General features: G+C 52.3%; 2 protein-coding genes across 2 annotated transcripts in view; one reads left to right on the top strand and one right to left on the bottom strand.

The window, feature by feature from the left end:
• Nucleotides 1-7,286, top strand: part of LOC128977545 (tyrosine-protein phosphatase non-receptor type 11-like) — a 65,391-nt gene extending 58,105 nt beyond the window's left edge. The window contains exons 12-16 of the mRNA XM_054395110.1: nucleotides 559-626; nucleotides 1,497-1,648; nucleotides 2,519-2,619; nucleotides 4,679-4,798; nucleotides 5,850-7,286. Coding sequence (XP_054251085.1) covers nucleotides 559-626; nucleotides 1,497-1,648; nucleotides 2,519-2,619; nucleotides 4,679-4,763 — 406 coding nt within the window. The 3' untranslated portion in view covers nucleotides 4,764-4,798; nucleotides 5,850-7,286. The remainder of the gene's footprint in view (nucleotides 1-558; nucleotides 627-1,496; nucleotides 1,649-2,518; nucleotides 2,620-4,678; nucleotides 4,799-5,849) is intronic.
• Nucleotides 7,287-9,763: 2,477 nt separating this feature from the next.
• On the bottom strand, nucleotides 9,764-10,996 carry RNF223 (ring finger protein 223). Its single transcript, XM_054394834.1, has 2 exons — nucleotides 10,945-10,996; nucleotides 9,764-10,611 (listed from the first exon to the last, which is right to left on the bottom strand). Exons 1-2 carry the CDS (start codon nucleotides 10,994-10,996, stop codon nucleotides 9,764-9,766), a joined length of 900 nt encoding a protein of 299 aa, XP_054250809.1.
• Between the last annotated feature and the right edge of the window lie 6,002 nt (nucleotides 10,997-16,998).

The following is a 16,998-nucleotide window of genomic DNA, read 5'->3' as shown; positions in this document are numbered from 1 at the left end:
CCCCCTGAAGCTCATTCCCACCATCAGCTGGCAGAGAAGTACACACATGGCAAAATCCAGGCCATCAGTGGTGCAGGAAAGAGCAGGGCTGATCTCCAGGTGGTAGCTCTGATGTTGGAGTGAGGTGAGGGTTGGTCTCTTCTCCCTAGAGTCAAGTGATAGGACAAGAGGAAATGGCCTCAAGTTGCACCAGGGGAGCGTTAGGTTGGATATGAGGAACAGTTTCTTTCCTGCAAGAGTGGTCAGGCATTGGAAGAGGCTGCCCAGGGAGGTGGTGGAGCCTCCATCTCTGGAGGTGCTCAAGAAATGTGCAGCCCTGGCACTGTGGGGCATGGCTTAGAGTTGGGTTGATGTTGAACTTGACCTTAGAGATCCTTTCCAACCCCAACAGTTCTATGATGCAGCCTCCTAGGCTCTGATCTCCTCGGGGTGAGCGTTGGGCTGGGTTTATCTGCTAGCAGCCATGGCACATCTGCCCAGGATGGGGCAGGCATGCAGGGGAGTGTTGGAGCTGAGCTGAGTAACTCTAGGGAATGTTTCTTCCTTTCCTCCTGCCAGCGCTGGAATCGGACGCACAGGAACCATCATCGTGATTGACATTCTGGTGGACATTATCCACAGGCAAGGTACTGTCTGCTCCCTGCCTCCTGCCTTTTTCCTCTGCCCTTCCTCTGACCACATCTGGGACAGCCCTGCTCTTGTGCAAGCAGTGGCTCTGTCATCTCCAAGCAGTGGGTTCGGCTTGTCCAGGGACACGGTGAGAGGGGCTCTGGGACAGCACAGCATAGGAAGGGCTTCTTGTTGCCATCACTGGGGCCACTATTTATAAGGGCTTGGGGTGACAGGACAAGGGGCAGTGGCTTGAAACTAGAGCAGGGCAGATTTAGGTTGGATGTTATGAAGAAGTTCTGGACTATGGGGGTGGCGAGGCACTGGAACAGGCTGCCCAGAGAAGTTGTGGATGCTTCAAGGCTGGAAGTCAGAGAATCATAGAATTGTTAGGGTTGGAAGGGACCTCAAGGCTCAGCCAGTTCCAACCCCCCTGCCATGGGCAGGGACACCTCACACTACAGCAGGTTGCTCACAGCCACATCCAGCCTGGCTGCAAAAACCTCCAGGGATGAGGCTTCCACCACCTCCCTGGGCAACCTGTCCAGTATCTCACCACCCTCATGGGGAAGAATTTCTTCCTAACATCCAGTCTCAATCTCCCCACTTCTAGTTTTGTTCCATACCCCCCAGTCCTATCACTCCCTGACACCCAGTGTTTGAGACCAGGCTGGATGAGGCTTTGACCACCCTGCTCTAGTGGAAGGTGTCCCTGCCCGTGGCAGTGGGGTTGGAACTGGATCACTTTTAAAAGCCCTCTCCAACAGGAGCCATTCTCTGATTCCCATGGCTCTGCTGACTCTGAAAGCTTTCAAAGCTGGCTTCAAGGCAGTCAGTTTTCAGCCTTGGACCCATTCCTTAACCCTCCCCCTCTGGTTGCTGGGCAGGGCTGGACTGTGACATCGACATCCCCAAAACCATCCAGATGGTGCGCAGGCAGCGCTCGGGCATGGTGCAGACAGAGGCTCAGTACAAGTTTGTGTACATGGCTGTGCAGCAGTACATTGAGGCTGAGCAGAAGAGGTTGGAAGAGGAGCAGGTGAGTCCTCTGCAGCTTGCCTCTGGTTGGAGGCCTCTGGTGTTTCCCCAGAGGTCAGGACTGGGTCTAGGCTTGTTCGACCCAACTGCAGAGGTCCTGCAGCTGGGCAGGAAGAATAAACTACAGCAGGACAGGGTGGGAGGGGATCTGCTGGAGAGCAGCCCCAAGGAGAAGTACCTGGGGGTGCTGGTGGAGAGCAAGTTGTGCATGGGACAGCAATGTGTCCTGGTGGCCAAGAAGGCCAATGGGGTCCTGGGTTGCATTCAGAGGAGTGTGGCCAGCAGAGCCAGGGAGGTTCTCCTCCCCCTCTGCTCTGCCCTGCTGAGACCTCACCTGGAGTACTGCATCCAGTTCTGGGCTCCTCAGTTCAAGAGGGACAGGAATCTGCTGGAGAGAGTCCAAGGGAGGGCTACCAGGATGATTAAGAGACTGGAGCACTGCCTGGGGAGGAGAGGCTGAGAGCCCTGGGGCTCTTCTCTGGAGAGATTCCAACCCCCCATGCCATTGTGATCCTGGGAAGCTGCTGTGGGTGCCTTGCTTTAGCAGGGGGTTTGGAGTGGATGATCTCCAGAGGTCCCTTCCAACCCCACCATGCTGAGATTCTCTCATTCTATAAAAGCCAGGCACCACTTCCACTCCCATCTTTTCCCTGGGCCTCAAATGACAGAGTCATTTTGGTTGGAAGAGACCTTTCAGATCACCAAGTCCAACCATTAACCCAACACTGTTGGGTCACCACTAAAAATGCTGCCCTGAATAGATGGAAAGAAGCCTCACACCCAGTGTCCCACTGCTGGAACCTTGTGGGGCTTCTTTTTGTGTCTGCTCTGAGTGGGATTTTTTTTTTATTGCCTTTGCTTTCTGTTGCAGAGGAGCAAAAGGAAGGAACGAGACTACTTGAATATTGGCTACCCTCCCATGGACAAAGGCAGAGCCAAGGGACAGCCCCCTTCACCACGGGCCCCATCTGTGTAAGCTGAATGCCTCTGTGGATGTCTAAAGGTCTTCTGGATGTCTTCTGAGTGGCTAAGAACTTCTGAAGCCATAGAGAGAACAGCTTGAGAGAAAGCTCCTTTGCCAGCCTGCCTCTCCCATCCCTGAACCCTGAGCAGCTGTTGGCTGTCCTGTGGGAATCTGAGAATTGTTAGGGTTGGAAGGGACCTCAAGGCTCAGCCAGTCCCAACCCCCCTGCCATGGGCAGGGACACCTCACACCACAGCAGGTTGCTCACAGCCACCTCCAGCCTGGCTGCAAAAACCTCCAGGGATGAGGCTTCCACCACCTCCCTGGGCAACCTCTGCCAGTCTCTCACCACCCTCATGGGGAAGAATTTCTTCCTAACATCCAGTCTGAATCTCCCCACTTCTAATTTTGCTCCATTCCCCCCCAGTCCTATCACCACCCAACACCCTAAAAAGTCCCTCCCCATCTTTCTTGTAGCCCCCTTCAGATGCTGGAAGGCCACAAGAAGGTCTCCTGGGAGCCTTCTCCTCTCCAGACTGAACAGCCCCAACTCTCTCAGTCTGTCCTCATAGGAGAGCAGCTCCAGCCCTCTGCTCATCCTTGTGGCCCTTCTCTGGAATGGCTAAGAATGAAGAGGTGATCCCCCCACAGTGGCAGCAGGGGTGGCAGTAGCCCACCTGGCTGGTGTGCCACACTTTTGGGAAGGAGAGGAGGAAATAGATCCTTTAGCAAGTGGTGTTCCATGTCCTTGTCTCTGGAGATCAGCCAGAGAGTGAAACTGTGCCACTGAGGGACTTCCACAGCAGGCTCTGAGCGAGATGAGAAGAGAGCAGAGGGAGCTGGATTTGCACCCACCTGGAGAGGAGGGAGGGTGTGCTGAGCAGCATGAGTCCTGGCATAGCAAGGGATAAAATACCCCAAATGATGATTTTCCCTCTTGCCCAAGTAAGGGAATACCAATGAGTGATGGAGAGGGGGCTGTGAGGGAGCTAGGGGCTTGTGAAGGAGCCTGGGGGCTTGTGAAGGAGCCTGGGGGCTGTGAGGGAGCTGGGGGCTTGTGAAGGAGCCTGGGGGCTTGTGAAGGAGCCTGGGGGCTGTGAGGGAGCCTGGGGGCTGTGAGGGAGCCTGGGGGCTGTGAGGGAGCCTGGGGACTGTGAGGGAGCTGGGGGCTTGTGAAGGAGCCTGGGGGCTTGTGAAGGAGCCTGGGGGCTGTGAGGGAGCTGGGGGCTTGTGAAGGAGCCTGGGGGTTTGTGAAGGAGCCTGGGGGCTGTGAGGGAGCCTGGGGGCTGTGAGGGAGCCTGGGGGCTTGTGAAGGAGCCTGGGGGCTGTGAGGGAGCTGGGGGCTTGTGAAGAAGCCTGGGGGCTTGTGAAGGAGCCTGGGGGCTGTGAGGGAGCTGGGGGCTTGTGAAGGAGCCTGGGGGCTGTGAGGGAGCTGGGGGCTTGTGAAGGAGCCTGGGGGCTGTGAGGGAGCCTGGGGGCTTGTGAAGGAGCCTGGGGGCTTGTGAAGGAGCCTGGGGACTGTGAAGGAGCTGGGGAATGTGAAGGAGCTGGGGGCTGTGAAGGAGCTGGGGGTTGTTGAGGATTTTAAGTTGAAGGGTGTGAAGCCAGGGGCTGTGAAGGTTGTTGAGGGCTGTGAAGTTGAAGGTTGTTGAGGGCTGTGAAGGTTGTTGAGGGCTGTGAAGGTTGTTGAGGGCTGTGAAGTTGAAGGTTGTTGAGGGCTGTGAAGGTTGTTGAGGGCTGTGAAGTTGAAGGTTGTTGAGGGCTGTGAAGGTCTTTGAGGGTGGTAAAGGTTTTTGAGGGCTGTGAAGGTTTTGGGGGCTGTGCGGGTTGTTGGGGGCTGTGCAGGCTTTGAGGGCTGTTCAGTTGGAGGTTGTTGCTTGCTCTTGGGCTGAGGGCTGTGCTCTCTCTGTGACTGGGAGCAGGTAACCCAACGTCACCCTCGCTCCGGGGCTGGGGAGGGAAGAGGGAGCCTGGCCAGGCCATTCCCCATTCCCTACTGGCCAGCTGCCCATGGGCCAAGATCCAGTGCAGTGAGGCTGTTCTCAACAAGGCTTTGTTTCTTGCCAGGGCTGAGGATGAGTCAGCCTCTGTCTACGAGAACCTGAACATCAAGAGCCCGAAGGTCCCCGGGACGAGCAGCGCAGGGCGGTAGAGGCGCCGGGGCCGAGCTGCCTGCAGGCGGCACAGGTAGGAGTGCTGAGAGTCACCACAGCCTCTTGACATCACCTCTGTCCCAGCTCCTCCTCAGCTCAGCTTCTGCAGCTCCCTGGGAAGGGCTCCCTGCCTGCCCCAGGGAAGGCAGCAGTGCCCTTCAGAACAACAGAATGCTTAGGGTTGAAGAGGACCTCTGAGATGGAGTCCAACCATCAGCCCAGCAGCGCCATGGACACTAAACCATGCCCCAAGTGCCATGGCTACAGGTTTTTTGAACCCCTCCTGAGGTGCTGACTCCACCACCTCCCTGAGCAGCCTCTTCCAATCCCTGACCACTCTTGCAGGAAAGAAATTGCTCCTCATGTCCAACCTAAACCTCCTCTGGAGCAACTTGAGGCCATTTCCTCTTGTTCTATTGCTTTGTTCCTTGGGAGAAGAGACCAAGCCCCACCCCACTGCAGCCTCCTTTCAGGGAGCTGTAAAGAGCAATGAGGTCTCCCCTCAGCCTCCTCTTCTCCAGGCTGCACAACCCCAGCTCCCTCAGCTGCTCCTCACCAGCCCTGTTCTCCAAACCCTTCACCAGCTTCATTGCCCTGCTCTGGACTCCCTCCAGCACCTCAAACTTTGATGGTATTTGACAGAGCCTAAAGCTGTGGCTGTGGCCAGCTGCTGATGGGAGAACAGGGGGCATGTGGTAATGAGATGTCACCAGGGAAAGACTTTTCCAGTGTTACCACTGAGGGGGCATCTGCTTTTTGGGCTGCCAGGAGAAAGGTGTTGGGCTTAGAGAACAGACTTCACAAGCTGGGAATCACAGAATGGTTTGGGTTGGAAGGGACCTCCAAAGGCCATCCAGTCCAAGCCCCGTGCAGCCAGCAGGAACATCCTCCACTAGATCAGCTTGCTCAGAGCCTTGCCCAACCTGACCTTGGATATCAACAGGGATGGAGCCTCAGCCACCTCTCTGGGCAACTTGCTGCAGTGTTCCAGCAGCCTCATGGTGCAGTGCTTGTAGCTTTGTAACCTTCTCAGTGTGCTTTTCTTCCCATGATTAACCTTGCTGCCCTTCTCCCTTCTTCTGCAGTGCAGGATCTGCAGTGTTTACTTCCACCCTTTCCAAGATCTGCAATTCTGGACAAGATTTTTTGGGGTTTTTTTGCCTGGTTTGCCTTCCCCAAGCACCTTGGACTGAGTGAGGAAATAAAGAAGCTGACTGTTAGAAGCAAGCAGAATCCTCACCACCTTAAGAACATGCCTTGACCTAACTTATTAATCAGAAGGATCTTCTCCCATTCTCCCTTGTCTCAGCAGGTTGATATTTATGTGGAAGTGCCTCTGGACCTTCATGAGGGCAATCAAGGCTCATTGGGTTTTTTTTTCTTTTGGGGGGGGATTATGTTGGGGTGGTTCTTGTTGGTTTTTTTTGGTTTTGTTTGTTTGTTTTGTAATTTAAGATTCTTATTTTTTACACACAAGTTGTTCACAGGCCTGTTGGCTCACGAGCTTTCCCAGGGTTGCCCACCCAGGGCTGTTAGTAAGGTGTTAGTAGACTTGAACTGTTTTCTTTAGGTCAATCATTTCGAAGCTGGAAGTGTTTTTAGCCTAAATCCTGGAGTAGTTTTGCTGCCTTGTGAGGGTGAGAAAGAGAAAGAGCACTGCCTGGCCTCCTCCAGCTGTTTGCACCTCTTGATTCTTCTCCTCCTGCTTCCTTTTGGCTCTACCAGTTGTAGGTTTCTATGCAACCCTGCCAAAGCACACCGAGCACTGCCTGCTGCTTGTGGGGCAGCAGCTCCTTGTGCCTGTGCCTGAGAGCCTGCTCTGCACTGGGGAGGGGTCCTAGCAGAATTTGAGCCAGAGCTGAGCATCTCCAACTTCCTTTGGGTCTGAATGTTGAGCTCAGTGAAATCTCACCAAGCTGAATGGTGCTGAAGAGCAGGGAAGCAGCTCTGCCTGCACTGTGCCTTTAGCCACCCTTAGGAGCAGCCTAAGATGCTCAGCTGAGCTGAACCTTTTGAGCTGGGCTCCCCTAAGCTTTGATGCAGCTCTGCCATTACCTTGCTGTGTGACCTCTTTTTGTTCTGCCTGCCTGCTGCAGCTCCAATGAGAAGGGCAAATGTTGTGTGGGGGCTGCTGCAGGAGTGATTGTGACCTGGCCAGGTGGAGGTGTCACTGACTGCAGTGTTCCAGCCTTGACCTGTGACTGCCAGTGCTGCTGCTGTTCCAGCCCTGCAGCCTGCAAATGGTCCAGCCAAGGAACCTCTTCAGCAAAGGTGCTGTCTGGTGGGGAGTGCTCAGTCCTACTGCCTGAACCTCCAGAAGAGCACCCGGGGGGCTGCTGTTGAGGTCCTCCTAGGTCTCAGGGACTTGCTGTGTGCTTGGGGTATTAGTGCCTGGAGTGCTGGCTCCATGTGTTGAGCAGAAGGGGTTGAAGAACAAAAGCACAATGTCACACCTTGGCTGTGTCTCCTGGTTGGTCTTCCTCATCCCTTGTCCCAGGGACAGGAGAGCTGTTTCATTTTTATTGCACTTTTAATAAATGTTGAATAAATGTTGGATCTTCTCAAGGATTTTTCTGGGTTTGTTTTTTGGTTTGTTTGTTTGTTTGTTTTTATTAATTTCTTTTTAAGTAGTTTGCTTTTTAGGAGAGTGACTGACAGCTGGTGTGGACATCTGGGTGTCTCCCATCACCCAGGGTTCTTTTCTCATTTGCTTTGACTCTTCCTTTGGACTATCCCTGAGCCAGAGGTTCAGCTGTGTCTTAGCCTAACCTTCAGGCTTTGGTTCCAAGTAGACGGGGAGAAGGAGAAGTGCAAAGGGGCAGTTCCCACAAGGATGCTGTGACAGGCTGCTAGAAACAGCTGGAGCTGGTTGAACATCCCTGGGGCCCATTTGCCACCAGAGCAAGAGATTTTTATGAGGCTGAAGATTATAGACTCATTAAGGTTGGATAAGACCTTTAAGATCATCAAGTCCAACCATCAACCCAACACCACCCTGGTCATGAATCCACATCCCAAGATGCCATTTCTACAGGGTTTTTGAGCACCTCCAGGGATGGGGACTCCACCACCTCCCTGGGCAGCCTCTTCCAATCCCTGACCACTCTTGCAGCAAAGACATTTTTTCCTAATATCCAGCCTGAACCTCCCCTGCTGCAAGTTGAGGCCATTTCCTCTTGTCCTATCACTTGATAGTAGGGAGAAGAGACCAACCTCAACCTCACTTCTACTTCTTCTGTTCCTTTTGCCTTTTCTGTTTCTAATTGGATTTTCTGGGGAGGCAGACTGGAAGCATCTTCCCTCCAGCCAGGAAGAAGCACAAGATGAGAAGCTTGGACAGCTTCTCACTTTTGGGTGAAATCAGGTAAAGAGAGAGGGGAGTCCCAGCTGGGACAACACTGCCTGGATGGTTGTAAGTATGAATGTACAGAATAAAGCTGGTGGTGTGCTCAGGATGGGACAACACTGGGACAGGTGGTGCATGGGCCAGAGTGCAGATCACAGACTCACAGAATGCCAGGCTGGAAGGGACCTCAAAGGTCATCTGCTCCAGCCTTTCCGGTCCAGCACCCTGGCAAGCTGAGGCTTACAACTGTCCAGTGGAGGGAAATCCACTGCTTCCCTTGGGAGATGATTCTGTGCCCAGCTGTGCTCCAGGGGAACCATTTTCTTCTGGATTCCAAAGGGAATCTCCCCAGGGGCAACTTGTGCCCGTCACTCCTTGTCTTCTCCATGGGACTCCTGGTGAAAAGGGAGTCTCCATCATCCTCTCAGCCACCCTTTATGTCCTAGCCTGTGGTGAGAAGGTCTCCCGTGAGCCTTCTATTCTCCAGATTGAACAAACCCAGCTCCATCTCAGCCTTTCCTCATAGGGCAGCTCGGATGTGCCACCTGCTTGTAACTACCATGATCCAAGAATGCAGCTGGACTCAGGCCTGGGAAGGGAGCACCTCCAGCTGCAAGTCAGAAGGGAAATGTGGAGCAATGGCTACCAAGGGACACTTTGCATTGTACAAAACATAATTTAATCCATACAGGTATGGTCCTTGCATACAATACTGTCCAACATCCACGTGCTTGAATAGAAAACATTGAACTGAAGGTCGCCTTCGTCACGAAGACTTCTGCAAATCACTGCCAGAAGATCACTGCATTGAATAGAAGCAGGCTGTAAGCAACTGGCCTGTGTCTGAATACTGACACATGTTAAGGTGAGAAGGGTCAAGCTGTCAGAGGGATGGAGCTTCTCTCCTTCTGCCTGTGAGAAGCAGGACTGAAGTCTGCTGAGGTGTGGTGCGGTGTCCATGTGCCTGACAGGACCCACCCTGTGCTCAGAGTCGTTGTCCAGGTAGGATGAGAGGGGATTAAGCATCTTCTTGAAAAGAAAAGGGAAAAAAAAAGAGCAGAGTGGCTGCTGGCTTCTGTTCCAAAAGCTCCTCAGGGTGGGAACACAACTCAGGTGGTGGGCAGCAGGGACAGGTCTGGGGCTGGCCAGCAGGAGGCAGCATTGACACCTTCAAGAGGTTGGTTCCAAGCCTGTGCAGTGAGGCTCCTTTGCATCTCCTTCTACAGCTTTGCCACGTCTCTACCCTCCCAGTCCGAAGAATAATCATGGAGATCCTTCCAGTTTGCAAAACGAACCCTTTATTCCCTAAGGGAGTCAGAGGAACTGCACCTACTGGCACCTGGTATCCAGCCAAGGCAACAAACAGCTGAACGCTGCTGGAGGCAAACAGTCCTGGCAGCCTGGCTGTTGTCTTCAGAGCTTTGGTTTCCATGGAGAGTTTGGCAGAAGGATCCTTGGAGCATCCCTGGCCTGGAGACAGCTTGGCAGGCAAGTACTTCAGCAGATCTCCTGGAGAGGGATGCATCTGTTCAAGAGCAGGCACAGGAGCAGTGTGGGGAGTGGACTGTGGGGATCTGCCAGCAAACCAAGGGATGCCAACAGGGCAGCAGGTCCTGTTCCTGCTTGCTCAGGAGGCAAGGGGCTGCTTCGGTGCTACTGGAAAGGAGATTGTGTGCCAGGTGGGGGCACCATGGTGGGTTTAGGGGACAGGTACTCTGGCCTGCTCATTGCAACAGTCCTGGTGAAGCAGCGCAGGTTCCCTGTCTTCAGGGCACACTGGACTGGCCACAGGATGATGCAGAAGAGGATGATGATCAGGGCAGAGAGGAGGACGATGCGCTTCCAGTCATCACACATGTCGCAGCGGGACAGCCTCCCAGCCAGCCCCGCCGGGGGAGCTTCCGAGCTCTCGGGCTTGCTCATGGCAACGTCGATGGAGATGCAGGAGTCTGGGTTCTCAGGGTCCTCAGAAGCCTGACGGCAGCACAGCTTGGTCCCTTCCATCCAGAGCACCTTCTCCTGCTGGAGTTCAGGAGGCAGCGTGGCAAGAAGCTCCTTGCTGGTCTTGAGTGCTGGGGCACCTTCCTGAGGGATGCTGGTCAGCTGCCTGCAGAAGGGGCAGGGCAGCTGGTCCTCAGGTTGGTTTGGGGGCAGCCCTGTGCTCAGGCGGGCCACACACTCCAGGCAGAACACGTGGGAGCACTGGAGCAGCTTGGGGGTCTTGAAGGTGTTGTCATAGGTGTTGAAGCAAATGGAGCACTCCACAGGGGAGGTTGGTTTTGGAGAGGCTGGGGTTGGAGAGCCTGGCTTGTCGACTGGGGACCTGGCCTTCTTCCTGCCATCTCCTGGGGAGGTGACAACGATGGGGCTGATGGGGATGGGGATTTCACCTGGAGAGGCAGGGACTGGGCTGGTGGGAGAGTCTGGTGTGCTGGAGTGCCACAGCTGGGTGAAGCACGACATGACGGTGCCCGAGGAGAGAAACAGAGCCCTGGGAGACTCTAGGAGAGAAGAAAACCACAGTCTTGATGTCACACCCTGTGAGGACACCCATCACCAGACCTATGCTTAACCCCTTGGAAGGAATGAAGTGCAAGGTGACGACTTCCACTGCATCCTGAGCCTGGAACAGATCCCTGCTAGAGGTGAGAGTTGGCTCAGGTAGCCTGCTGGAAGCTGCTGTACCGAAGGTGAAGTCCAACAACCTGTAAAGGAGCAAAGCAGCCAGCAGAGATCCAGCATCCAGCCAAAGCCTCTCCACCAGAACCACCACGGCATGACAGATGGCTGCAGCCTGTCCCCCTCTGGCCAGAGAAATCACAAGAAGAACCTACCCCAGCTGGTGCTCCCTGACACCTGAGCAGGGAGGAGAGCAGAAGACTCCATGAGGTCAAGTAGGGACCTCGCTATGGTCCCAGTCTATTAGTCTGGGAGGCACTCAGATATTATGGTGACAGCATGGGCATGGCCTAAGAGACAGATAACACTGTTCAGCTGTGGAGGTAGCAGGGGGGTGAAGAGTCCCTTTGGTGTGCCTCAAATCAAGGATGCTGCCTGGCAGGCAAGTGAGGCACCACCCAAGGACGCTGCCTGGTTTCGTCTGTCCACAGTAGGATCCTCAATGAAGCCTGAAGAGGGAAGATTCAGGCTGGAGATGAGGAAGGAATTCTTTCCAGTGAGGGTGAGGAGACACTGGAACAGGTTGCCCAGGGAGGTTGTGGCTGTCCCCTTCCTGGAGGAGCTCAAGGCCAGGCTGGATGAAGCCTTGAGCAACCTGGGCTGGTGGGAGGTGTCCCTGCCCATGGTGGGGGGGGTTGGAACTGGATGATCTTTGAGGTCCCTTCCAACCCAAACCATTCTATGAATCTATGCCACAGGAGAATCCAAAGGAGGTGAGGAAACACCTTGCTGAGTTTGTTCCATCCTCAGCCCCAAGCAGCACGAGAAGCTTCTCAGGTCACCCTGACAGAGCAATAAAAGCTCTGTTGAGGAAATGGCCTTGATGCCAGAGCAAGGGGAATTCTCCACTGTTTCCTTGTTGTCCTGATTTCCCTAGGAAAACAGCTTTCTGCCCTGTCCCCAGCCCTGGAGGAGTGCCAGCACATCCCCAGCCTTGCTGCACACTGTGAGCTCTGCTCTGCTCTGCCATGCCTTCAGCTGAGCAGCTCCCACCCCACTTCCAGCCAGCTGCTTTGCAACTCCCTGCAGCCTTCTCAGCAAGCTCAGCAGCACCTCAAATCCCCCTTATCCCAGGCCAGACATGCAGCTTCTCCTACCTTCTGATCCTCAAGTGCAGGAGTCCTTGGTTGTGGAGCACTTTTACCTGAAAGCAAGGACTGAGCTGGAGGAACTTCCCAGCCCTGGTGCCGTGTGCCTGGGGAGCATTGTTCTGGGGCTGTGTCACTGAACTAGCTGGGCTTGATTCTTTGGGCTGGGAGATCTAGCCATGACAAGCCAGAAATGTTGAGATTGCTGCTGTAATTATAGGTCTGCAGTCAGCCCAGCAGTGGCTCACCAGCATGGGTTGGAGAATCCTCCAACCCAGCTCGTGGAGTCCAGCCATACCCTGACAGCTCCCTGCACACACCACTGTCAGCCTCTGTCCCTAAGCTCCTCAGCAGGAAAGGCTTATTTAAGGCATCAGAAAGACCTCACATTGCACACAAAAAACTATCTCCATTATGTAAAGGGGAGAATTCTCTCTCCCATCACAGCTACCACTGCCAGAGCTCAACCCAGCTTCAACAACCTTTTTTTTCCCCCCCTCCTTCTCTTATTCTAGAAGAGCCTCTCCTCAAGTCACATTTTCACTCACAGACTCTCTGCACTTTTCAGCAAGCTGCAAGATATTCTTTTTAATGTATTTTTTCCTCCCCCTCCTGCAGACTACCCTGCAGCTTTTAGCCCAATCTGGCAGATGCTGCTGAATTACAAATGCAAGCCCAAGCTGGCACAGAGATGAGGGAAACCTCTGTTTAGTTTGGGGGTTTCTTTATTTAACTAAATCTACTCTTTTGCAGAATTCCATCCCCTACACCCAGGGATTTTTTTTTTTTGTTAGGAATGATGAGCAGCAGGACCAGTGGCAGGAGGTAACCTCAGAAAGAGAGAGCTTTTGCTTGTGCAATCAGAGGTGAGCTCATAACCCAGGTGTAAAAGCTCTTCTGTTTGGGTTGTTACAGGTTGGAATACAACAGCAATATCAACAACAGGATCTTGGCTGTAAACTGGAGGAAGTTTACTCCCAGGAGTTGCTTTTAGCTGAGGACAGAACATTTTTCACCCACTTTTCCCCCTCTGCTCAAGAGGGTTGTGGCTCTGTGGATGATTTTTTTAGAGTCTGCTTAGTTTTGTCAGCATCTTGATGTTATCACAGAAGGGTTTGGGTTGGAGGGGACCTTGAAGATCATAGAGTCACAGAATGGGTTGGGTTGGAAGGGACCTTCAAGATGAAGGCTGTACCTTAGATACACCAAATCACACCTAGCCAGAGACCGACTTTGCACCTTATCCCCTAAACTTGGATCTCAAGTTGGGCCCCATCTGATCAATGTGGAGATTCACAGAACCATAGAATTGGTTGGATTGTGGAAGGAACCTTCAAGATGATCCAGTTCCAACCCCCTGCCATGGACAGGGACACTTCCCACCAGCCCAGATTGCTCAGAGCCTCATCCAGCCTGGCCTTGAGCACCTCCAGGGAGGGGACATCCATGGGCAACCTGTTCCAGTGTCTCCCCACCCTCACTGCCAAGAATTTCTTCCTTGTCTCCTACCTCTAAATCTTCACTGTCCCTCATCCATCACTACAAGCCCTCGTAGAAAGTTCCCTCTCCAGTCCCTCTTGTGTGGCCCCTTGACCAGACACCACCAAGCAGTCGACTTCAGTCATGAAGAGCAAGCAGGGCACTGAATTAAGACATGAGAAAGACTTTTAATTCATCCCCTGCCACACAGGACAGGGCAGCCTGTGCCTGCTTCTTGTGGCTTTTGCTGTGTTGCCATAGTGCTGATGCTCAGAAAAAAAATCAAACTGGGTTTGGTCAGCACCTAAGGCAGGCAGCAAGATTTCTTCTGGTGGGAGCCAGGCACTGCAGCTGGAGGGTCCTAGTGAAGACTTGCAGCATGGAATCTCCATAAAATAGGTCAAATTTGGAGAGTTTGCTTGGTTTTCTGTGGCTTTTTAAAGTTTGTTTGTTTTTTTCTTCAGTACAAGAAAATCTCTTCAACTGCTCAGACCTCCACAGCCACACTGCATTTCCTCAGACCCCCTCCGCTTCTTTTTCCTCCCTCCCTTTCCCAACTGCTTCCAGAAAAAAATTTAGGAATATCAGTAAACAAAAAAAAAACACCATTCAGGAGAGTCAGACATAACCCCAGGTTTAAAACTAAGCAGTGGACTACTTCCTGCAAGTTCTAGAAAACGTCTTTCCACGCCATAAAACCAGCCCAGAGAGAACACACAGGCAAGAGAGTGAACCAGGTTGGTCCCTGCCTGTAGCTTGAACTCCGAGGGACTGGAGACACAGCAATGCAAGAGGTGTACAGGATATTAAAGTCTATAAATACCTGTTCAAAGGGAGGTTTAGAAGGAGAAAAGCATGTTCTGGGCTCTTGATTTCTACCCCTGAGGAGTCTCCTCTCCAGAGGACAGCCTTAAGCTCAGGGTCTTTTGTATTTCCAAGCCGCTTCCTGCTCTTCCAGCTCCCCAGAGGCTTCCTGAGTTGTTCCCAAGCACGGCAAGACAAGTAACCTCTCCCAGCTGCCTGTGTCCAAGTGGCCCAGCTGCTGCAGTTCAAGTATCTTTTATACCTTCCTGTCTGGAGGTGACTTTACCTGCTCCACCTGCCTTTCCCCATCACCACTGAATCACTCCCTCGGCTCCGAGCGCACTCCCGCTCCGGCCGGTTCCTGTGACAAACAGGGCAGGCTGGAATGCTCCTGATAAGGAGCCTGTGCCTGCCCTGGGGAAGCAAGGGGAGAGAAATGTTTGTTTCTTCATCTTCCCTGAAGTGGGGAAGGCCACCTGCTGCCTGCTGAATTCTCCCAGTTCTTCCACTGGCTTTGCGGGGGGTTGTAATCGCTCTGAGGGCAACCAAGCTGGAGAAGAGCAGCTGAGGGACCTGAGGGTGTTTAGTCTGGGGGAAAGGAGGCTGAGGAGAGACCTCATTGCTCTCTACAGCTCCCTGAAAGGAGGTTGGAGCCAGATAGGGGGTTGGTCTCTTCCCCCTAGGTGACAGGATGAGAGGAAATGGCCTGAAATTGCACCGGGGAGGGTTAGGTTGGAGATTAGGAACAATTTCTTTGCTGCAGGAGTGGTCAGGGATTGGAAGAGGCTGCCCAGGGAGGTGGTGGAGTCCCCAGCCCTGGAGGTGTTCAAAAAGATCTAGACATGGAACTTTGGGACATGGTTTAGTGGGCATGGTGGTCTTAGGTTGATGGTTGGACTGGATGACCTTTGAGGGCTTTTCCAACCCAAACCATTCTGTGATCCTAAGATCTGCTCCAGCTTGTACAGATGGCACTGCTCAGAGCAGCAAATCTCCTAAGAGGAAATTTTAGGACACCAAAAAATGGCCTCCTATTTCTCCTTGGCCTCTTAGTCCTTATAATCCTCTTGTTTCTTTTTGTCCTCTTGTTTCTTTTTGTCCTTATTGTCCTCTTGTCCTTATTGTTCTCTTGTCCCTTATTTTCTTCTCCTTTCATTTTTGTCCTCGTTTCTTTTTTTGTCCTCTTGTCCCTTATTTTTCTCTCCTTTCTTTTTGTCCTCTCATTTCTTTTATGTCCTCTTTTACCTTATTTTCCTCTTCTTTCTTTTTTGCCCTCTTGTCCCTTATTTTCCTCTCCTTTCTTTTTGTCCTCTTGTTTCTTATTGTCCTCCTGTCCCTTATTTCCCTCTCCTTTCTTATTGTCCTCCTGTCCCTTATTGTCCTCTTGTTTCTTATTGTCCTCCTGTCCCTTATTTCCCTCTCCTTTCTTTTTGTCCTCCTGTCCCTTATTGTCCTCTTGTTTCTTATTGTCCCCTTATGCCTTCCTGGAGAACAAATAATTTCAAAGTGCCTTAGATGAATGGCAGAAGCAAATTTCTGGCAGTCAAATTTGTGGTGATGGGTTGAGGACAAAAAAAAAAAAAAAAAAACCAAAACAAGACAACCAAATGATTGCAATAGAAAAATCCAGCTGTAGTCTGTAAGCCTGCAAGCTGCTTGGCAATTAATTGAACCACTCCATACAATGATCTATCTGCTTCAAGCTCCTATACAATTGTCCAGATTAATCCTGCATGGATTTCTCAGAGAGAAGCAGTTCAATCCTTTGCAGCTTTTGGTAGTAATTGGCTCAGAGAAATGATATTGGGGCTTGCAAAGCTTCTGTGGTTCACAGAACATCAGCCCAGGAGGCAGAAATGAAGCAGCAACACATTTACACTCATGTGCAGGGGGGGTGGGCAAGGGGAGGTCTTCTTGGGTGCAAAAGATGCTTTTCCTTCTCCAGTTTCTCCAAAAACCAGCACAAGGTGGTTGGAGATTTTTTTTTTTAAGGGTGGTATCAAGGAGTCCTTTCTTAAACATGGTTGAGAAACCTACTGTAAAAATGTATAGAAGTGTCTTTATCTCTTGGGACAGAGAAAATAGGTAGTCATGGACCTGTTGGGACAGAGAAGAAGGCAGACACGGATCTCTTGGGACAGACAGAACCAGAGACTAGGGCTGGACTTGATGATCTTTAAGATCTCTAAGGTCCCTTCCAACCAAAACAATTCTATGTTTCTATGGCTTTTGTGGCAGTCAGATACAACTCTCTTTGGCTTCCATATTTGTCTTCTCCAGGTCACATTTGTCTTCTCCAGGTCACATTTGGCTTCCACATTTGTCTTCTCCAGGTCATATTTGGCTTCTTCAGGTCATATTTGGCTTCCACATTTGTCTTCTCAAGGCCACACTTGGCTTCTCCAGGTCACATTTGTCTTCTCCAGGTCACATTTGGCTTCCACATTTGGCTTCTCCAGGTCACATTTGGCTTCCATATTCCCTTCCCTTCTTCCTTTGCTCCCACTGTTTAGTTTTAGTGAGCTGAAATCTCCTCCTCCGGAGACATTCCAAACCCACCTGGATGTGTTCCTCTGTGACCTGCTCTAGGTGGCCCTGCTCTAGCAGGGGGTTTGGGCTGGATGATCTCTCAAGGTCCCTTCCAACCCCTTCTATGATTCAGCAGCTGGAAGGATCTGCTCTAGGACATTGTTCCTCCAGTGGATCACAATAAGCTCCGTGGATGCCTCTAGGATCATAGAACATCAGGGGTTGGAAGGGACCTCTGGAGATCATTCAGTCCAACTCCACTTTGCTCAGGACAGTGGAGGATGCAGGTTAGGACTCAACTTGGCCAGA

Source organism: Indicator indicator, chromosome 32 (genome assembly GCF_027791375.1).
Source record: "Indicator indicator isolate 239-I01 chromosome 32, UM_Iind_1.1, whole genome shotgun sequence".
Taxonomy (NCBI): Eukaryota; Metazoa; Chordata; class Aves; order Piciformes; family Indicatoridae; genus Indicator; species Indicator indicator.
This window is presented reverse-complemented; position numbering and strand designations above follow the sequence as displayed.